At 52.1% G+C, this 22496-nt stretch overlaps 1 protein-coding gene across 8 annotated transcripts in view; it reads right to left on the bottom strand.

Moving 5' to 3' along the window:
* Positions 1 to 22496, bottom strand: part of Gas7 (growth arrest specific 7) — a 222413-nt gene that overhangs the window by 11607 nt on the left and 188310 nt on the right. For all 8 annotated transcript variants that reach the window (XM_013148709.3, XM_013148708.3, XM_005002088.4 and 5 more), the window contains 6 exons: positions 16580 to 16669; positions 13738 to 13853; positions 11215 to 11289; positions 6788 to 6866; positions 2174 to 2302; positions 1125 to 1248 (listed from right to left, as the gene is read on the bottom strand). In XM_013148709.3, the coding sequence (XP_013004163.2) occupies positions 1125 to 1248; positions 2174 to 2302; positions 6788 to 6866; positions 11215 to 11289; positions 13738 to 13853; positions 16580 to 16669 (613 nt within the window). The remainder of the gene's footprint in view (positions 1 to 1124; positions 1249 to 2173; positions 2303 to 6787; positions 6867 to 11214; positions 11290 to 13737; positions 13854 to 16579; positions 16670 to 22496) is intronic.

Raw genomic sequence — 22496 nt, 5'->3', positions numbered from 1 at the left:
AACCTTCATATCCTCGTGTGCTGATTACTGAGCAGGTACCAATAATTGTTTTGCAACACATTCAATAAACTTATTTAAATGCAGCCTTTCTCAGTTCCCCTTCCAAACTCAATAAATATATTATTGATTTATACTAAAGCTTCTGACCCCAGCAATGTACTATCATACACTATAAGAGCTATATATTAAATGACATTTTTGAGGGGGTCTTTTTGAGACAGGGTCTCACTATGCAGTTCAGGCTGGTCTTGGATTTACTTTGTAGCCCAGGCTGGTCTTGAACTCACAGCGACCCTCCTGCTTCAGCCTCCTGAGTGCTAAGATTACCGGCGTGTGCCATCATGCCTGGATTAAGTGGTATTCTTACGCCATATTAATGTCATTTATTTATTTTGGCCCCGTTTCTTTCCAAAATATCTATAAGGTGATTTCTTCATTCTGTAATGAAATTGTACCAAGTTGCCCAGAAGCTGAGATGCATAAAGGCCACCTAACCTCAAATTCCACAGTGCACATTTTAATATGCATTGTCCTTGTGTATCATAAAATGTAGTTTCATTTATAAATAGTTGCTGAGTGTTTTTATTGGTTTTAACAGGACTTTTTTCTTCTCTTCCTTGTATATGAGCTAATTTTTACCACTAGGTGGCAGCAGACACCAACTCACAGAGGGCAAGTGGGCGTATCTGAAGCTGGGCTCTGTGAACAAGTTGTTACCGCTGTTTTTGGGGTGGGGAGACCTCACTCCTGTAGCTCAGCCTTCAGAGCATTGCTCCTTTCTCCCTCTGGAGGTGGGGCGGGTTGGGATTTTCAGTTCTGTGGGTTCCAGGCAGGGATAGGGCCCTGTGCTCTTGGTGCCTGGTCAGAGATGGGTCACCCAGCTCCGCACGGCCCAGGAACAGCCTGGCCTGCTTTTCCTCCACCCCCTAAGTTTCTCTCTTTGAGATCCCTGGACACGAGGCCGAGAGACAAGAAGGCAGGACATGGTAAGAGATGCTGGAAGAACCATGCCCGTCGCCATCCTGCAAGGCAGAGCTGCACCCTCTGGGGTCACGGTCTCCGGTCACCACCTCCAGCCCCTCCCCTGTGCCCCTGTGATCAGCTGGATGTAGCCCAGAGCTCACCAGCCTGGGTGGACTTCCTCCGCGCCTTCTTGATGTCCTCTTCTGTCTTGTTGCTCAGCTTGATCTCCAGCTGCTGGGTTTTCATCTCCAGGTCTCTCTGCCGCTCAGTGAGGGCTTTCCGGGCCTGCGGGCCAATGGCAGGATGAAAATCTGTGGGCAGGGGCCTCCGGGCCGTGTGGCCTGGCTTCCCTTGTCTCGGGAGGGGTCCCTCATCTTTGTTGGTGTGGATGATGGCGCTGTGGGTCTGAGGGTCACCCAGCTGATTTGTGATGGTACAGAGGCTCCTCCCTGTCCCTTCTTGCTTGGATGTGACCTAAATCAATCCCTCGGGCCATGTATGCATTGGTGCATGGACCCGAATTGGGGACAGAGAGGTCCTAAAATCACTGCCTCTCAGGATTGGAAGAGACCACTGAAGTCACCCAAGTCACCTCCCAGCAGCGTGCAGCAGCTGGCAGCATCAGCTACCCCATTCCCCAGCCTTAACCCTCAGGCTTCCCCCAGAAGTGCCCGCCATCCCCCTGCTGGGCCCTTATCCAGTTCATCTCCACTGGCCACCTCCAGCTCCTCTTCATTTGGTGGAGGTAGCTGGCCAGGGTGTGGATCTGAGGCACTGGGGTCAGCCCCTGGACAGGGCATTCTTCCTCACCACGCTGAACACAAGCATTCTCTCCAGTTCTGACCACTGCCCACTGCTGGGCATGTGGGAGGGGGTGATCTGCAGCCAGGCCCAGACACAGGGTCAGCTGCGAACCAGCAGCGCCTCAGACTCCGTATCCACAAAGACCTGGGCTGCGGGTTCTCAGGTGCTCACAACAGGCACTGTGGCCCCTGCATTCTCTCCTTGCTTCCACTGGCTCTCAGGCCATGGAGAGAGGCTCCTGCCTGCCCTTTGGAGGGTGGGGTTCTCAGGGCAGAGCTAGAGGCTTGGCCTCCCCCTCTCTTGTTCCAGCACACACACAGGAACAAAACCTCTCCCAGTAACAGAGCACACCCTCTCCCAGCGGTGGCTGCCCCCGTCCCCCTCCAGCACAGGCCTGGCCTCTCACCTTCTCCACCGAGGCGTAGCGGCTGGCCAGCTGCTTGCGGAGGTCAGCGATGTGGTGATCACACTTTTTCATGTCTTTCTTGAAGTTCTCCCGGAAGTTCATCAGGGGCTTCTCCACCTCACTGTGGAGCTGTGGAGGAGAAGAGACAGGGCACATTCAGGGCTGGCCAGCAGGGACAGAGAAGGTGGACTGTGGCGTGTGGGACAGGAGGACTGGAACCTTCATAGCTGGGGGTGAGGGGTTAGAGCCGGCAGCACTGTGGTCCCCCAGCAGTGACTCCTTCCTCCACTAAGCTTCTGAAGCTGCTTCTCTTTAATTTTTTATTTAAAAATTTTTTTGCTGGGCATGGTGGCACAAGCCTGTAATCGCAGCACTCAGGAGGCTGAGGCAGGAGGACTGCTGTGAGTCTGAGGCCAGCCTGTAGGCTACAAAGTGATGCAAAGCTAGCCTGAACTGCAAGGTAAAACTGTCTCAAAAAGACAAAAAAAAATTATTGCATCTATTTATGGTGCACAGCACGATGTTTTGAAATACGTGTCACTGAAAGATGGGGACATCACAGAGTAGACTCACTAAAATGGATATGAGGTCATGGCACCGTATAAACTTATGGACCATCGCTGTGGTGTTTCCGCCACTGCTGGGAATGTTAGACAGCCTCTCACGGTCAGCACGGTACACGTGACATTATGGTTAAACCCAGCTAATTAACAAACACGCTGTCTCCACACTTATTTGTGTCCCACAGCCTCATGTATACGAGCTTCCTGGGGACAGAAACCATGTCACCTGTCTGTGTCCCCAAGCACTTATCACAGTGACTGGCGCATGCAGTCAAGTGGGCAGGATGCCATTTAACTAGCTGATCGCTGATCGTTCCTATTTATTAATCAGCTGCTGTGTCCAGGTGCCTGGGATACAAACACGATATGGGCGTCATCCGAGCCTCGGTAAATTCACGGCGGAGCTGCTAGCAGCCCTCTGATTCAGCCTCCACCTGTCCTGGCGGTGCCCCAGGAGCACGGCTCGGTTTCCCTGGATAGATCACAGCTCAGCTTGGAGACTGTGAATTTGCTCTCCTCCTCTCCAGCCTCCTGTAGCACTGTCTTGTTCTCTGGAGACCACAGGAATGTAGGTGTTCTTATTCAGGGTGACACGGCAGCATCACCATGGTCGGGGCCACATCTGGCTTGCTCAGAGCTGACTTCAGTGTCCAGCCAGAGCTGGGGCAGGACAGGCACCCCCTTACTACTCAGAGAGAGAATGACAAACATTTCGGTGCCCAGTTCCCTGGGTGACATGAGGACAGTTTTGCTGCTGAAGAACCTTCACAGACTTTCAGAGAACTGGTCATCCCGCTGCCCCACAGTGTCACTGGTTGTGACTATTATTATTTTATTTAAAACTGCTGGAACTGTCCTTATATAAGAAAACGTCCCCATCTGATGGCAGTTTATAAGACATGACTTGAGCCCTCATAAGTAGGAATTTCTTTCCCATTACTATGGCTTGATGGGTCCCCTCAATTGCACGCACCAAAATTTCATTTTCAAGTTCGTATGTCTTGGGCGGTATGTGCAGGTGGGACCTTTGGTTTGTAATGGATGACATGGAGTCATGAGGGTGGGGGCCCCATGACAGGACAGGTGGCTTTGTAAGAAGAGACCTGAGCTGATGCTGTCACTCGTCCCTTCCACCACTTCTGGGGCCAGCAGGGGCTCTCACCAGACGCTGACTTCTGGATTTTGGCCTTCCCAGGTTCCAGAGGTGCTCTGACCCGTACTTCTGTCCTTTACATAGTACTCAGCCTCTGCTATTCAGATATAGCCACAGGCAAAACACTAAGACAGCGGGTTTCAGGTCAGGCATTTGCTGGGGGGGAGGAATTCAAACTTAGCTGCTAAGGGAACCAGACCCTCATGGGTGTCCCTGAGGGTTCTGGGACTTTGGGGTCTGTTTCTAAGGGGCTGGAAAGCAAATGCTTTCTGGACTCCATGTATCAGGGTTAGAATCTGGCACAGAGGATCCCCGGGTCCCTCAGCTTCTGCTGTGTAGGGTGGGTCCAGCAATGTGATCGTACACGGAAAGCTTTCCCCCAACTCCAAGGGACACTCTGGAAACACCATGCTACCGGATAGCAAAAGTCATTCAGTTCCCAAGATAAAGGACACCCCCTCCCTCTCTCACTATATATAAACTATTTTTAAAGACATGATTTTTTTCTCTAAAAGGATTTTTTAAATAAAGAAAAAGTTGGCTAAGTATAATATTCATCCCTAGATTGTAAGCATCTTTGTCTAGTGAGGGGCTCAGAAGTCCTGGAAGTGTGTCTTTGTGGACATGGGGACCGGTGTGACCTGTCCTGGATGGACTGGCCATTGGGGGCAGATCTGTTTCCTTTCCAAAGCTCGGCTCTTTCCACTTCCTCTATTTTTGCATCCCACACTGGAAAAGAGTAAAACAAATTCCAAGTTGGAATCAACTTTAAAGACTGCGCAGCACACCACGGAGTTTTCACATGGTGAGTGGCTAGGAGTTGTCAAATGAACCGGCTGGGTCAGGGCCAACTTCTGATGAGAAGGGACCAGACTCGGAAAGAAAGTATCGCAGAGCATTTCAGAAAGGTGAGCACTGCGTCTCAACATACTTGCCTTGGTGCATGCTTGTGCGAATATCCCTAAGTAGACACGGAGTGCGTACATGTGTGGGTGTCTGCATCCTGGGTGACTGTGTGAAATCCATTCCTATGGGCAACAGACAAGTTTGAAGCTACTGATCTGTCCAGATTCTTCACATGTGAAGAAACAGAGCCCCGTGGGGTCTGTGCGATGCCCAAGATCAAAAAGCTTGTTAGCAATAGGACGGAGCTGAAATTCACCACTCTGCCTCCTCCGGGGCCCAGAATCTTCTGATTGAATGCAGAGTTCTAATGAATGGTTAGATTTTCTCCCATCAGAAGGGCATTTTTCTATTTTCCCTTTTTCCACTTAAGCCAGGTATAACTTCCTTTGAATAGAGCAATCTCATTTCTTGAGCAACCTGTTGCTATTAGTGATGGCTTGAGCTGGTGGGCTAGAAAAGCTGGGAAGGTTATTTTCAAAAGGCATTTCTGAAAGAGCTTTTTTAGCCCTGACACTGAACATGAAGAATGGAATTCAATATGCCTTCTGGAGCAGGTATGAAAATGGATTTGCACATAGGGGATCTTATTAGCCATAAAATCCCTGGAGCCCCTTTTTTCTCAAGGAATTGCCATGAAGCTACCAGGCTGCTGCTCTGATGCCCGAAGGCCACCAGCACTGACGGCTAGACCATTGCACAGAGGCACCTGCAGCAAAGCCTCCACCAGCCGCTGGGTGGCTGCATGGTGATGTCCGTAGTGCTTCCCGAATGGCACGAGCTTGTGCAGGGCAGCCTGCCCTCTGCTCCAAGCACTTCCTGGGAAGGCAGAGTGTGCCTCCGGAGCAGGGCTCTGTGGTTTTGTTGGTTTATGATACTGGGGATGGAACCCAGGGCTTTGTATGCTGGGCAAGTACCCCCATACTGAGAAGTTGAAGAGGGGTAATGTCAGAAGCAAAGGTCCAGGGGTCAGGTTTGCTCGTTGCTTATTCCTCCTCTGCTTCCTCCATAGCTGAATCCACACAGCAGTGTGGCCACGGGCTGAGCTTTAATCTGTCTCCTCTGTCATCTGTGAAACAGAACTGCCGTCACGCAAGGTGGTTGATAAAACCATGCGGATGAATTACGCCCTGTACACTGACTCAGTCACTACTACAAGTACCTGTTAAGCAGTCTCAACTATCAGAATTAGGGGTCTTGCTATTGGGGCATAAATGCCACCCATGATTCCCTGGAGCTGAGCAGAGAAGCCCTCCAGAGGCTCACGGGTCTGGCCCCCTAACTGGGCTGCCTGTCATTCATCCCCGTGGTCAGTGGAGATCGAGGCTGCTCCAGAGGACAGCACTGCACAGGGTTAGGACAGAGGGAGACCTGAGGGGGAGAACCTGCTGCTTTGATCAGGCAGCTCCCTTCCCTGCAAGCTGGAGGGATAATTTGCTGTGAAGTTCTTGGAATAAGGAGGTGAGTACTACAGCTCTGCCGGGAATTCTCACTTGGGGGTGTCAACACGATCTTGGGCGCTAAGTCCTGCAGAGGGAGGAACTGGTAATAGCACCTTCTTCCTCCCACTGCAACTCTTTACAAAGCTCTCTCACCCCCTAGGTCACCGCCTTTCTCCATAGTAGGAAAGCAGGCTTTGTAAAGCATCCAGGTTTCTGCAGATCACAGCTCTGGAACGTGGGGAGGCCCAGATCCAGAGGTCAGCATCTGGTGAGCCCCCCCCCCCCCGCTGGCTCCGGAGGTGGTGGAAGGTATGAGTGACAGCATCAGCTCAGGTCTCTTCTTCCAAAGCCACCTGTCCCGTCATGGGGGCCCCACCTTCATGACTCCGTCATCCATTACAAACCAAGGTCCCACCTCCAAACATCACTGATGACATGAATTTGAGAAGGAAGTTCTCCATGCATGGAAAATGACAAACACTATTCCAACTGGAGAGACCTTTGCACCCCATGTATCAGCATATCCCCGCGTGGGACCTTGTCGAGGGGTTACCTTGGCAGAGAACTTGAGGTGAACTTCTGCTTCGTCTGCAAGACTCTTCTTGACCTGGGCCCACGCTTCTCCAAGAGAGCTGCGACAGAAAGGAGACTCTCAACTTGGGGACCCAGGAAGGGTTGTGCAACCTCAGATCCAAAGCCACAGCCCTTCCTAAGGTGGCAAGGTGGGTCTCAATCCCATGTATTGGGAGGTATAGCTCACCCACAGCCTTGAACTTGGATGAGGCAGAGGGGAGGTACAAAGCACCCACAGAGCTGGATTGAGCCACCAGAGCCAAAGTAAGCTCAAAATAAGCTGCCTTAGCTCTATTAACTAGGGAAGCAAACTACCGCAGACAGCTGAGCAGCTCGGGAAATACTCGGAACCCGGATGTCCACCGGGCCTCAGGGAGGTGCCAACCCTAGCTACAGTGTCTTGCTCTGCAGCTATGACTGTCCCCAGGCCCTTCCCTCATCACTCCCTGGTCAGCTGATGACGGGTACAGATGTCTACTGAAAATGCTGATAATTCAAGAATCAAAAATAGATTCATTTTCAGGGAGAAGCGTTTCTCAAACAGGAGGCACCCGGAAACCTTGCTTACAAGGAAATCTCCAGCACTGTGGCCTCCACGAGAGGCACTCAGAGGCCAAGGCCCCAGGACATCACAGGCACAGCCATCCTCAGGAGTGTGGCTCCTCTCCGCTTCCAGATTATACACCTAACCCTGCTCATGGCTTACAAGGGAATGGCCACGTCCTCTGAGCTAATCACCTCTCCACTCCAATGAGATTCAAACACAAGTGGACACTTGCAGTCCCGAGACGTTCAGAGGGAAGCCCCCGGATCTACAGGTTCTGTTATCTGGAACTCATCAACCTCAGTGATCGATTCCAAGTGACACCCAAGCTTCCTCCTCCTGACCTCTTCAACACACCAGTAAACCCAGGCTGAAAGTTCAGTTGACTTAATTTCATCAAAAAGCCACTTCCTCCAGAGAAGTCATTAAATTTGAGTGGCAAAAGCTGATTAAAAGAGCTTGTTGTGATGCTTCTGGTTCCCAGCCAGTTGGCAGCTAAGAATTACCCACCAAAGCAGAGCACTCTCATCACAGTCCAGGCCTGCCTGGCGAGGCTGCTGCCCCAGGCTGTGGCGGGTGTTTACTGGAAACAACCAGTGGATTTTTATCTAGGAATCTTGGCAGCAAAGAAAACCTTCTAGAGAGCTACCAGTGAAGACTGGGCATGCCACTGGCCAGGGCAACTCAAGCTATTGACATGTGCCTTGGCCTAAGGGGCTGAGGGCCCTGAGCTCCTGGAAGCTGTTCCCAAAATGCACAGGTCTTCTGGGTGGCCTGGGTGCCCATCTGATTCTGAAGGCCCAGGTGGGGAAGGGTGGAACAGAACACAACTATAATTCCAGCTCCCTGGAAAGCTGAGGAAGGAGGATCTCAAGTTCAAGTCCAGCCTGGGCAAGTCAGGGACTCAGTGTGACCCTGTCTCAAAATAAACAAATAATATTAAAGAAGTTGGGCATGGAAGTAAGTTGCAAAGACCCTGGGTTCAAAACCTAGTACCAAAAATATACTCTCTCATTTGAAGATAGCATCTAATAATAAAAAGATACTATTCTGTACCAACTTACAGTTTGAGGCAAGCCAGATCAAAATGCTTATTACCATCAAAGGTGCTAACCAGGAAAGACCACAGTCCCATTTCCTTCCCACACAGGAGAGGAACACAGAAGGGAGAGGTAGTGTAATTCTGTGTATTCGCCAGCACCCACATGTCCTGTGAAACGTAACCCCGACACCGTGCTCGAGTTACAAACACAGCTCCAGTCAAGATTCCTCCATCAGCATCTTCCTACTCTGGCCCCAAGTGCCAAGCTCCAGCCTTGCACTTTGCACCTTTCCAAGATGGGCTGGGTTAAATGTCCAAAGCAGTGTGCATGCAAAATCCCATCGCTGCATACTGTGCAGATACGGTGTGAGTGTTACGGTTAGGTGCCTGCTGGGAAGAGCGTACAAGGGAGGTCACTGTGTGTACAACGATGGGCTGTGCACATGGACAGGTGAGTGGCGAATGTGTGTGCGTGAGCTCATGTGTGTCTGGACGTGCATGCGTGCTCAGCATGGCGGGGCGGGCCTGGCGTGTGGAGCTGGGCCACTGGGGTGAGGAGCATATGCTTGTGTGTTGGCAGGACACAGTGTCCTTGGCAGCAGCCCAGCCCGAGGAGGTGGAAGCTATGAGACTCCAGAGGAGCACAGTGATTGCAGGGCACAGGGATCCTCAGGAAAGCCCCTGCCCCGACGGTGGGGGCTACTTCCCATGTGACCCTTCCCTGCTCCAGTGACTAAGCCCGCCATGTGGAGCAAAGGGACCAAAAACTAACTAACCCCACTTAGGTTGGGAAGAGACGCTGGCCCTCCTGGGCCGCCTGGTGGTACGCAGCTGACTCAGCTGGTGAAAGCCATTCCCGGGAGGAGGACGCCTGCTGCACAGCCTTAATCAAAGCCACATTCGCACGGCGAAATCTCTGTCCTGGGAAGGACTTCAGGCCATGAGAGCAGATTTGGACTTTCCTAACATCACAGCTCTGACAAACACAGACAGAACAACATCTTCCTTCTCAGGGATCTTTGTAGGAGGGATTATAGATGCAGGGGGTGCACGGGCGGGAATAGAGTAGACTCCTGGGGATACTCGAAACTCTGATCTCCGAGAATCCTCACCATGATTTTTATTGTGGTGAAACTCATGTAACATAAATTAACCAAGTTAATGGGACTGATGCAGTAGTGTTTAGGAATCTGAACCTACACAACTCCCCCAGTCTCGTTCCAAACCATTCTGTCATCCTATCCTGGAGTAAGAATCTGTGTCACCCTCCCTCGCCAAATCCAGATGTTGAATCCCCAGTCACCAATACGTATAACTGGGTTACAGCCTTTAAGGAAGTAACTCAGGTGAAAATGAACGGCCTGGGCTGCTGTCAAGGACATAGAAGGTTAATTGTGAGACCCTAATCTGATGGGATTCGTGTGCTTATAAGACAACTTAGAAAACTCAGTCTCACTGCCCAGCACACACACACAAGATGTACCCTGACAAGGATGGCCATGTACAACCCGCGGGGAGAACCCTCACCAGAACCTAGCCCTGCTGGAACTATGATCTGGGATTTCCAACATCCAGAAATAGGGGGAAATCAATGAATACCAGTCTGTGGTATTTGTTACCGCAGCCACTGCAGACCGATACACACCTAATAGAAAATAAGTACTCAATATGTACTCAGTCTGCAGGTCCCATGCTCCCAAACCTCGGTAATCACTGATTAGCTACTTCTCCATGGCTTTGCCTATTCTGGTTGTTTCATATAAACGGAATCAGACACCCTGTGACCTTTTGTCTCTCACTTCTTTCACTTAGCATAATGTTCTTGGGGTTTGCACGCATCGATATTCCTGTCTTCTTTATTGATAAATAACATTCCACATGCATATCCATGGATATCCCCTGGGCATGTAGCATAATTTCTTGTTTGTTTTGTACTGGGGATTGATTAAACTCATGACCTTGCACTTGCCAGGTAGGCACTTATACTGCTCAGCTAAATCCCCAGCCCATAACTTGTGTGTCCATCCTCTGATGACATTTGGGTGGCCTCCACCTATGTCCACTGTAAGCAGGACTCTGTGCATGCTTGTGTGACTCTCTGTGGTCATTTCTCTTGGGTATGGACCTAGAAGGGAATTCTGGGTCACATGGTAATTCTGTGCTTAGCTTTGTGAGAAGGACCTGCCAGACTGTTGTTCGCAGTGTGAGTGTCATTTGTCATGCTTGTCAACAGCGCATGAGGGCTGAGACAGAGTAGAGAAGGTTGCAGTCTTTCTTCCACTACAAATTTTTCTGTGGCTATTAGATTTGGGCGGAGTGCTCTCCAATCCAGGTCTCATCCAAAGAAGTCTACACTATCACTGCAGGGTATGGGCCTTGCGCCCCATAGAGTTCTACGGAGCTGCATATCAACTCCTCTCAGACCTGGTTTTCTCCCAGCTCCTTCCACCTGTGAGGGGACGGCACACCCTAGCACTTGGCAGGACACACAGGGTCACAAGAGAGGAGACAGTGTGGAAACGTCCTTCTGGAGCACTGATGTCTATACCCTGAGCTATGGGTACCCATGTGAAGCTATGAGAACCAGGCCAAACCCTGAACATGCATCTTGAGTTACAGTTACCCATTCTGAACCATGAATGCCTGCTTTGAGCCACGGGCACTACATGCAGTCACGAGGATCCACCTTGAGCTGTGAGCAGCCAACGTGAGCACAGATCCCACAGTGCGCCAGGTCTATGGCGAGCTCCCCACACAGAGTGGGCCTATGCCCGCTCTTCCTCAATGTCCCCTGCCCCCTCACCACTCTCCTCCAACTCACCCTTCCTCCTGCGCAGCCAGGGAGTTCTGAGAGAGCTTAGCTAAGTTCTTCGCATATTCTTCTTCAATCTTTATCCTGTGAAGAGGAAAAGCACAATGCTTTGGCTCCCCACTGCCACATCATGGACCAGATTTGCCACCCTGCCACATCAAAACTGTGCAGAGGAACCCGTAAATCATGACAGATCATCAGTTTTTGTCTGTCTGCCTGACTCAGGAGGTGTTTAATATTTATTAAATAAATGAATGGAACTCTTTGGACGGCCCTCAGATCTTCATCAGTACAGTTAGGATATTTCTGTTTGTCTCCACGCTGTGAAAATGAGTGCTGTCATCTGCACAGCTCTAAGCATGAGGCTGGATGTGTAAGAGCCCTTCTGCAAAACAATGCAATGTGGACGGTCCAGCAGGGATACCCAGTGTGTCCGCTGTCCCTTCCAGCCCAGAACTTTGGGCTCAGATGCTCCCGGGTGACCTCAGCCCCTCAGAAGCAAGAACAGCACCTGTCTCCATGGTCCCCATCTTCTAATTGCCAAGTACTGTTAAGGGCAGAAGGATTTCCATGGAAACAGACAGTGCCCAGAGCTGCAGCTAATTCTATTCCCCAGAGAAAAATTCTGTCTTAGATACAGCTTCCAGCGGGCAGGCCCTCAGCTCACTCCCGGGGCAGCGCTCTGGGGATGTGGTATAACTGGGCACATCACGTTAGGTGCACCGTCAGAGGCCATGTTTCCCTCCCAAGTGGTCGCTTGGGGGTGTCTGTGCATATCACAACCAGAGCTGGCCAGAGAATGGTGCAACTAGCGATATGCGCACAGGACAGGGACCCGAGAGACACCCTGTGTGGGAACAGAAAGGCTCCAAGAGTCCAGAGCTGTAGTTTGCTCCCTGCTTGCCTAGCAGCCATCACCCAAGGCTCCATGACAGAGAGAGTGGTGATCCAGACCCAGTGCAGCATCCCGAGTAGTAACTGGTGTAGGATTTGGCGCAGAGATACACAGCTTTCATCCTAATTCTGCTTTGTTTTTCCCACCACCTCTGGCCGGTAGATTGGTTCTCCAGAGTTGAACACTGACTTATCTCTGCCTCTGTCACTTGCTCTCCTCTCCGTCTGGTTTGGCCTCCAGCCCTGCCCAGGAGGACGTGACTGCACCTCCAGACCGTGGCCAAGATCTCTGGAAACAGGTTAGCCATGTCATAATGCCAATGGCAGGCGCCAGGTGCAGGCCGAGCATGTGCCATCTGCCTCTTGGCTCTGGAGTCAGCGTGTGTCACTGCCACCCTCAGCCCGACTGCCCTAAGCTGAGCCTAGCCAGGCACATTCTCTCCTCTGTGCCTATGCTCTCCCCTCTTCTAGCTCTGGAAGGCCCCCTCTTCCTAGGGGATCCCCAAGATGAACCGAGAAAAGATGCAGCAATGTGCACTTTCTCTGGGAGGAAGAGGTATCTGCTACCATGACGCTGCTGTGGGTGTAAACCACACACACACTCAGGCTTTGGCTCAGGCCGCCCCTTCCCCGTTTGCCTGTTTTATCTTTTTGTTTTCTTGCACCTGAGCGATGGAGCGATGGAGCCCCCAATTTCCTACCAGTTTAATGGGCCATAAAACAAAGATTTGATTATGCAAATTGAAAATAGGTGTCCTAACGACATAGGTGCTTTAAAATACCATAGCGTCGTCGCTTGTTTACTGTTGTTGTAACAAAAAGAATTATTTTTAAAAGACACTGCCATTTGGTATTAATATTGCCCTCATGCTTTGGAAACCCTAGAAGGAGACCTGTGCATACAGGCATGCGTGCAGGCGTGTGGGTGGGTGTGTGCTGAGCAGATTCCCAGGAAGTGGAGAGGGAAAGGACATGGGGCAGGGATTTCTCTGTCTTGTTTTGGGCAGTTTTACTTATTTCTCGTTGGGCTGAACTTATTGCTTCTTTCTATGCTCCCAAGCCCCACAGATAAGCCACCGTGATAGCCTCCAGGCGGGGGACGGGTGGGGATGCTTCAGCCTAGAGTGTCCGTGGGATGCGTTTTTGGTTCACAGGTGAATTGAAAGCCGTTCCTCTTTCAGGCTATGGTAAGGGACAGTGCTTCAAATGAGGGTCAGGGGGCAGTAAAAGGGCGAAGCAGTCTGTGAGGGAACCCATAGGGAGGGGTGCAGATGACAGGGAAATGGGGACACGTGTCCCGTCCACAGGGTTGCTGCTTCTTGGCTCTGGTCACTTGCTGTATGAGCCACGTGGAGTCCATCCTTACAATCTGCTTTCTTGACAGATGCTCGGTGTCCTGCTTTTAATGTAAAAATCTTTCAGTATTCTAAAAGAAAATCTTTACGAGCACTAGATAGGCCAAAGCTGCATATCTGCTGGCTAAATCTGTCCCTGGGTCATATGTCTGGGACTCTAATCTAACCTCCCCTCAGCGCTATCCAGGCCCAGGCTGGATGTGGGGTGCCGGGGTCTTCTGTCTACTCCCTTGGGGAGACAGCTGGTACCCAGTGCCCCGAGCTGGCGGAACCCAGACTTTACCTTTCCCGGATGAATTCGGACATCTCCTTCTGCATCTGTTTGCCTTTCAGTTGTTTCTGGAGAAGCAGTTCAAACCCCGCCACCGTGCCATTGCCCTGGGGATCCTTCTTATCCGCCTGGGAAGCAAACAGAAATAGCTGGTGCCTAAAGCCACATACAGGATCGGGAAGTGAGAGCCCAGAAAGGACCCTGATTAGGCTGGCAACCCTGACCCCAGCTGAGAAAGACAGGAGCAGCCATCTCTAAGGTCTCTCCTGGAGCCCTGGCTGCTGAGGCCAGAATAGATCCCCAGCACTCACGTGTCAGGAGTCTCAGTCCCCAGTGCGACGCCATGGCGAGGTGGGTTGGGAGAGCCCTGTCCTCCGGGGTGGGTTAATGCTGTTACCACAGCAGTGAGGCTGCTGTACAAGCAGGTCTGGCCTCTCCTTCTCTCTCTCTCTCTTTTTTTTTTTAATCGGGTACCGGAGATCGAACTCACGACTACCTGCTTGCAAGGCAGGCGCTTATGCCTCTGAGCTAAATCCCCAGCCTCTCTCTCTCTCTCTCTCGCCTGCTGCCTTCTGCCAGGGACTGATGCTGGCACCTTAATATGTGATTCCCCAGCCTTCCCAGCCCTGCGGCAAGTAAGTTTCTGTTCACGATCCATGACTCTGTCTCAGGCATTCGGTGCTGGCAGCACAAAGCAGCCTAAGACTAATGCATTAGCTCTGGAGGTGCTGCCACCCCCACGCATGCGCCCTGTACCGCTTCCAACCTCTGGACAAATAGAAGGGCACAGGGCCACGACCCAGGCTCTCATGCTCAGGGGTGACCAACCGTGGCACGCATGGCATTGTGCTTTTAAGACAAATCAAGTTAATGGGTAGGTTGTTTTTTCTACACTGAAGCCTCAATGTTCGGGTTTAAATGCAGTGCTGACACTCAGAGATAAGTAAGTGGGTTTGGGGTTGTAGTTTGGGCACTCAGTCTCTGAAAGGTTCACTGGCACTAGCCTGGACTTCTGACGAGGTGACCCCTGCAGCTATCTCGGCCTCCTGGGAATCCCGGCCTTCCGACTCTAAGCCAGGGCAGGCCGTATGCAACCCCGAGGATAGATGCCTCCACCCTCATGCCATTCTGGCTTCTACTAGCTTCTTGCACTGTGACTTAGGCAGCAGTGTCCTCTGATAGATACTCGTGAAAGGTCACAGCCCAGGAAGTAAAAAGATACTATGGTTTCTGAGGAGAAACTCAATTCTGGCCGAGCCACCTCTTCTATCCCCGAGCTTCTTTACCTGAAAACTGGGAGATCATGAGGTAATCCCCTAGAGTCATTTAGGATAAAAGGCAGATATAAATGACACATGGGCTTTTCAGGCCATATGCCTGGTGTTCTGCTGAGCCTGTATGAAGTACTCAACAAACAGTATCCACGGATAGGACCTGAGGAAGACAGCCAAGTCGTGAAATGGGACCTTGGGACCCAACTAACTTTGCAAACAAATATTCTTAACATTTTTAAATGAAGGCTGGGTGTGGTGGTGCATGCTTATAATCACAGCACTTGGGAGGCTGAAGCAGGAGGCTTGCTGTGAACTCAAGGTCAGCCTGGGCTATATAATGAGTTCAAAACCAGCCTGACCTCCACAATGAGGCTGTGTCTCAAAACAAGGAGGAGGAGGAGGAGGAGGAGGAGGAGGAGATCTATTTAGTTTTCCCTGTGCTTCCTCTGGTACCTGGCCACCCTTTCCTGCCCCTCCCTGCCTGAGTTGCACCCTGGTGTCTACCCATAAGGCTGTGTTGCTGGCCAATCAGCTCACATCTGTCCTAGGTCCCCCGTTATGGTAATTAAACAGCCTTCTCCTGCTTGTAACCTCTCCCCATGGGGACCCTGGGGTTACGTATTTCCATACTTAGTGGATGAAGTTAAAACCAGCTTGTGATGTCACAGAGGGGCACACTGCTCAGAACAATGCCCCAGTGTCCCCCAAGACCCAGGTTCCCATCTCTGCTCAGCCACTAGGTCCTTCTAATGCTCACCTGTGCCCCTGCCACCATACTCTTGGAATAGGTGTGAGCAGCATCCTTAAGATCCCTTCTGGGCCAGACATTTAGAGTGAGGGGAAAGAAAGCGGCCGTAGAGGTTTGTTTACTAGTCAAGCGCTGCAGGGTTTTCTAGATCCTTCCTGGGTCCTGTTCAGTGACCCAAACTCCTGTGGCCACACTTACTTAAAAATTGCTAACTTTAACGGTGGCGGAATGCACATAATATAAAACTTGACCGCTTTCACCATTTTAAGCTCACGCATCCGTGGCACTGAGCACATCTGCACGTTTGCGCATCCACGCAGACTGCAGAACCTTCCCCAGCCTGTGAAAGTTGAATATCTGTGCCCGTTAATCAACTGGGAAACCTCTGGAGCAGCTGGGGATCTCTCCAGATCCCACACACCGCCCCCGCGTGACTTCGATGGCACAGCGAGGCCCACGTAGGTTTTGGTCCTGTCCAAGGTCACTCGTACCAGTGACAAGTCCGGAGCCTAGGTTTGCTTCCTGAAGCGAGTGTCTAGTCTTCTGCCCTCACTGAGCATCAGAGGAAACGGCCCTTCCACTCCTCTGAACTCTGCTAAGTGCTGGGGCTGCCCTGTTGCCATCAGCAAAACCCCTGCTGATCCCGAGGGTGATGAAACCATCCTGACTCCAGCAGAGTCCAGGTCCTACCCCAGACACAAACTGACAGCCAGTACTTCAGGCTCAGTCAGAAAGGCCTCCCTACTTTGAGCTCAAGGTCCCTCCTGCTCCTCCCCAGGACACACAGCTGGTCATTGAGGGCTGATAAAGGGGAAACTGAGGCACAGCTTACCCAAAAATAATCACAGTAGCTCCACTCCGTTGGCTTCAGCAGCTGCTGTTCGGGCATCGTGTCTGGGTGAGGGAATGTCACGCAGTTTATCTGTGGGGCAGAGACCAAGGAGGGAAACCACCTTACTGAGGCTGAGGAGTGGGAAAGGCCTTTTTCCTGGGCAGATCACGAACCAGGCTTCCCTTTGGGCCAGCTTAATGGTCGGCATGGGGACTTCCTAAGCTTCGTAGCCAATATTTTAAGTAAAGGCAGTAGGCGTTCACATCCTCTCCTCTCACGGCCCACATCTCACTGCTGACAGCAGAAGCTGCCTCTGTCTTTGGAGGGCATAGTAGCCTCTATCAGCTCTGCAAACAGCTAGGACCTTCAGCCTGGCAACTGCACCTCTGAGAGTCTGTGCTGTGGATGATCTGCCCATGAGTGCAGGGACACACACATCTGGTTTTCATTAGAGCTGCTCCCTATGAGGCCAAAGTCTGGGCCAGAGAACTCTACTTGCCCATCCAGAGGAATGGGTGAACAGGTCAGCGTCCATGAAGTTGTTCTGCAGGGAAAGACATAGAGATAAAATTCTCATCTACATAAATATTTTAAAAATTTATTTTAAGTATCTTTTTTCTTGGGTACAGGAATCAAACTCACGACCTTGCAATTGCCAGGCAGGCGCTGTGCCACTGAGCCACATCCCCAGGACTCACATACTGATAAGGAAAGTGTACCAGGGTATGCTGGCAGGTATGCTGGCAGTGACAGAGTGGTGTTTAGCACGTCAAGGCCCTGGGTTCAACCCCCAGCAAAGGGGGAAAAGAAGAGAAGACAGGAAAAGGCAGGTGTAGAACAGGATTCCTGCGTGCTTCTATCTGCATGAAAAGCTGGTTATTTCTGGAATATTTCCAACAGCTGATAAGCCTGATTTCCTTTCAAGAAAGGAACAGGGGGATGGAGGCCAGGCATGACCCTGAAATGAGTGAGGGTCACAGGTGAGAGGTTATCTAGTGACACCTCACTTATCTCAGATAGGACATGAGCCCAGGTGCTCTTTTGGGGATGGTCTGCAAAGGGGAGCTCAGGGCCACTTCTGGGTGTCTCAGACTTTTTTCTGCCCAGTATGTTCAAGGTGCTCCCTGGCTGGCCTGCTCTGTGAAAGTGGCTTCGATGCTGCTCCTGCTGATGTGGCTCGAGGACCCCAATCCTCCTCCGGCCTGTCTCCACCCCCAAAGTATCTGCTGAGGTTGGAGATGTCAGAGGTTAAAAGGGAAGATCCTTGTAGAAAGCGCCTGAGGGTCAGGGAGCGGCCTGCAAACCTGCGAGGGGCCCACACGTGCAGGAATTACAATTTGACATGAGCACAAACTTCTGCCTTGGATGGGAGCTGGGGATCACGGGACAGTCACAGGCAAAGAAGGGGAGCCCAGGACCGCCTGATTACGCAGTGGCTGGAGGGGAGCTCAGTGTCAGAGCTTTCATGTGAATTTTCTCAGCAATCACCTCAAGGTTTAGAATAATATTAATACATTAATAAATAAAAACACCACTACACGGTCCTCACAACCACGTGGTCCTTGCAAACTCTTCTGTTGGCAAGTCAGGCCTAGAAACATGACCTCAGGCTTCAGGGCTTGAAGGAGGCTGGAATTCAGTCCAGTGTGCACCCCACCACCATCCTCACGCTGCTCTCCAGGGGTGCAGGTCCCACTTAGCGTCTGGGGGAAGGGGCCAGAAGTCCCCGTCAAAGGGAGGATCCCCTCCCTTTGGCTGGTGAGCCTAGGTAGGGAAGCATGACATAGTGCGATCCAGGACAGCAAGGACCCAGCAGCCCCTGGTCAGTGCGGGGCCTGAGGGACTCTCGAGGCTGGGGACTTTCTCCTGAGCCACGCGAGGTGACCCCGGCTAGCAGCAGCCTGCTGGGTAGGGGTGCAGCCTCCATGCCCAGCCTCAGGAAGTGGCTCCCCAAGCCTTTAGGAGTGAAGGCGCCATGGTGTGGCCAGATGAGTCTCTCTCAAGGCTTGATGACCCCCACTGCGGGGTGACACTCGAGACAATCATGAAAACAAGGGATATACTTTGAATCTTGACAGGTGCCTTTTTTTTTGCTCCAGCCATTTTTTCCATAACAAATGAAATGCATTTCCTAATGGAGCTTGTGATAGCTTCAATCAAATTTAATGATACAAGAACTATGACATTAAAGTCGATTGGGCATTAAGAATCATGGAGCTAGCAGACTGAAGGTCCAAGTGTCCCTTGATACCCCAGAGGCCTGGGTGCAGGACCGCTGTGGATGTCTGAATTCATGATACACTGCTGTCATATCAAATGGTGAAATGTTTGCATGCAACCTATGTACCTTCACCTGTATACTTTAAACCTTCTCTAGGTTATTTATACTACCTAACGCAATGTAAAGGCTATGTACATAGTTATTATATTGTATTGTTTAGGGAAAAACGGAAAAAAAATGACTGTACAGATTTGGTACAGGTGCAATTTTTGAACGTTTCTAACCACAGGTGGCTGAGTCCATACACACAGAATGCGCAGGCCCGGAAGTGGGCTATAAATGCCTTCCACAGTACCCTGTGCTCTACCCCCCGCCCCTCCCTTTCTTTTTTCCTTGTTCAATCTGCTCTTGACCTTGACTCTCATTGAGGAAACAAGAGGTTTACCGAGAGAGGGGCCAGCTTGGCCAGAGGTAGTCGGGATGGGAGAAACAGGGTCCTTCCTCGGGGGTCCACTCTCAGACAAGGATGCCATTCCCCACCCCAGGGTACTCATGAAGACCAGCTTGCTGGCCTGCAGTGGAGGTGTGGGGCGGGGGCCATCAGTGGCAAATCCCAGCTGGCTCTATACTCCACCATTTGAAAGGGCATAGACAGCTGGCAGGAGGCTGGGAAGCCTTTCTAAGTCCCAGCCAGGCCCTGCTGCATCCTAGAATCAAGGCTGAGTGTGCCTCAGGGTCACTCGCAGGGTCTGCAGACAGTGCTCATTTCTGATTCAGGCCCAGGCAGGACCTGGGCTCCCCGGTGAGGGTTCGCGCCTGAGAAGCAGCATCCATGTGGCAGAGGTGGGGGCCAGGCCCAAGGAGGCCTTGTGATCACCAAAGCGGGGACACAATGGTGGGTGAGCCCCAGTCCTACGTGATCTTCCACAGAGATGCCCAAGTCAGGGACTGGAAGGGTCAGGATCTAGACAGTGAGGGGTCCCTCCAGGGCTCTGAAATAACCAGCAAAAACAGCTGGTGGGTTTGGGGGACAGGAAGGTAGGGGAAGTTGAAGACTCCCCCTTCTATTGTATCGGTCACTCTTTGAGGACACTAATCCTGTGATGGCCTGGCCAAGGATCCCGAGTGCCTGTTACTGTCTCTGACGCTGATCTGGGATTTTTCCTTCCCAGAGTGGTAGCAACCTCTCGGAATCTGAAGGGCCTTATGCCCCCTGGTGGGCATCTGGAGAACTCCACCTCACCGGCCTCCTGGGAGGCACCTAGCTTGACATTCCAGAAAGCCCTGACTCAGGACAGTGCCAAGAGCTTCATGCATACTCATTTTGGCTCCCCAGCAACCCCAAAGCATGGGACCTTATCTTATTTTATGAGAGGAAATCAAGGACCCTAGAGGTATTTGAGTCCACAGAGAGCTGACAGTAGACAGGCCCTCACCAATGCCATTCTAGGGGCCATTTGCTCATCCACTTTCCGTTCACATGCTTTTTGAGTGGCTAGAGGTATGAGGTGGGATTATCCCCTCGTGGTTTGGGTCAGTAGGATACTTGGGGAGACACCTAAGTAGCCTTTTGCCACTGGGGTACGCATGGGGTGCTGGGGCTGCACAAGGGCCAGGGACCGACGGGAGGATGTTACAGGAAGTGGCACTGAGGTCATAAGGGTAGGTCCAAGGCAGGAGGTGAGGAGGTAGAGGGCACTGCAGGAAGGCAAGGGCCCGGGGCTGAGGCCTACAGTTGGAGAATGCGCTGCCCGGCCTGGCGTGGCCCCGAGTGGGAAGGTGATGGGGGAGAGGGGACAGGGACAAGCAGGCATCTGACTTGATGGGCAGTGGCACACAGGAGCGTCTGACAGGAGAAGGGCACGGGCTAGAGTGTGTGTGGAGGATGCACAGGAGGGGGAAGGTGACTGGTCACCGTGGGAGGCCACCAGGTGATCTGGGCGAGCTGTCACGGGGGCTTACAATGGCGTGAGAAAGGAGCCCAAGCAGAACCTGCAGATGCTTTGCAAGTGAACAGGAGTAACACCCAGTCAGCTCAGTGTCGCGCATCTATGATTTTGTCCCCACCCCAGGGGACATCTGGTGATGACATTGTTGGTTGTTACAGCCCAGCAGGACAGTGTTGTTATAGGCGGGTAGAGATGAAAGAGGCAGGCAGAGGTGAGCAGAGCCTGACGGGCTTCCTACAGAGCGCGCAACAACTCCATACTACAAAGCCCTGGAAGGTCAGCAGGCCAAGCTGACAACCCCCAGGGGACTGGCCTGGGGGTGGGAATATCCCCAAGCACGGGACTGGACATGCGAGACGAGATGGTGGCAGTGGTCAGTGGGAGGTGGCATGCTGATGTCCAGGAAGCAGTCAGCTGTGATACTTATCAATGGCCTGGTGCAAACTCACACAGCCAGCCCAGGGGCTTTGGGCCAGAGATGAGGAACTGAGGCACAGAGAGGCTAATGCTACCGCTGTCATGTGGCCAAGGAGTGGCAGGGTTCCTAAGCTGGCTTCCTAAATCCTGGGCTGATACTCTCACTTTGCTCTGTCCTTTGATGACTCCAGGCCTCCGGTCCAGGCTCAGCCCCTGGATCCTGGATCACAACTGGGAGTGCTATGGGACGCCACCCTGCAGGGCCACGACACCCAGAAAGGGAAGAGCAGAGGGACTGGGCTTTTTCCCCGTGGGAACCCCCACCTGTGAGTTCCTGCCTGCTCCCAGAGGACTTTCTCCAGGCAGTTAATGCCACGGTCCAGCTGCTCCTGTGGAAAAGCTTGTCTCCTCCCAAAGCCTCCTGGGCACAGCAAGAGTGGCAATCCCATCATGCATCCTGCACACACAGGAGACAGCCTAGGAGCCCCTCTGCATTCAACAACAGCTGAGAATGTCCTAGGTGCTTCCCACTCATTAACACAACAGCCCTGGAAGGCAGGTGTTAGTATTTCCAACTTACAGACGAGAATCAGAAGCACAGAGAGGTCAGGAACCAGCTCACACAGGTTGCATGTGAGGCTGGAGCCAGCTAATCTGACTCCAGACTCTAGGCTTATAACCATACCACGTTACCTCTCCAATACACTGAGGCGAAGCTATATGCCCTGACCCCACTGATGACCAGGGCTCCAGCAGGAAGGGGTGCTCAACAAAAGGGCCTCCAAATGCGTGAATGGTGGGGCAGCTCTGGGGGCCTCTCCCTTACTGCCTCCCGGACTCTGCGACCTCAGGAGAATACAGTAAACACATCCTGCACCACTGCTGGGGACTTGGTGCAGCCCACGCTCCTGCCAAGCACATTCTGTCCGGGGGCAGCTGATGCCACAACGTCTGTCCAATCTTCCTCTTAAAACTCCCACCAAGGTGCCAAGGGGGAAGCAGCTGTGGGTAGAGCACCTGGCCACGGTATGTGAGCTGCTGAACATGGGGTGATCCACCTGAGGGACCAGTGGGGGATACTGAGTCACCCTGAGCATGGGCAGTGCCAGTGTGGGGTCGAGGTAGGGAGCAGCCATGGTCCCCTTTACCCGTGGTCTGGTTCGCCTGCCTGCAGCACAGAGGGAACATGGTTTGACACCGAAGCAGACTTTATATATTTCCTCTGAGGGAAGCTGATCTTGGAGGGGGCTTCGGGCCAGCAGAGAGAAAAGGCTTCTTCCTCACTCCCTGAGCCCCTGACCAGGGTGCTGGGCTTTTGATAGGCTATGCT

The sequence above is a fragment of the Cavia porcellus genome, unplaced genomic scaffold (assembly GCF_034190915.1).
Source record: "Cavia porcellus strain 051 isolate PalLab524CR breed Dunkin Hartley unplaced genomic scaffold, mCavPor4.1 scaffold_32, whole genome shotgun sequence".
Classification (NCBI taxonomy): domain Eukaryota; kingdom Metazoa; phylum Chordata; class Mammalia; order Rodentia; family Caviidae; genus Cavia; species Cavia porcellus.
The sequence above is the reverse complement of the archived record's forward strand: the minus strand, read 5'-3'. Positions and strand labels throughout refer to the sequence as shown.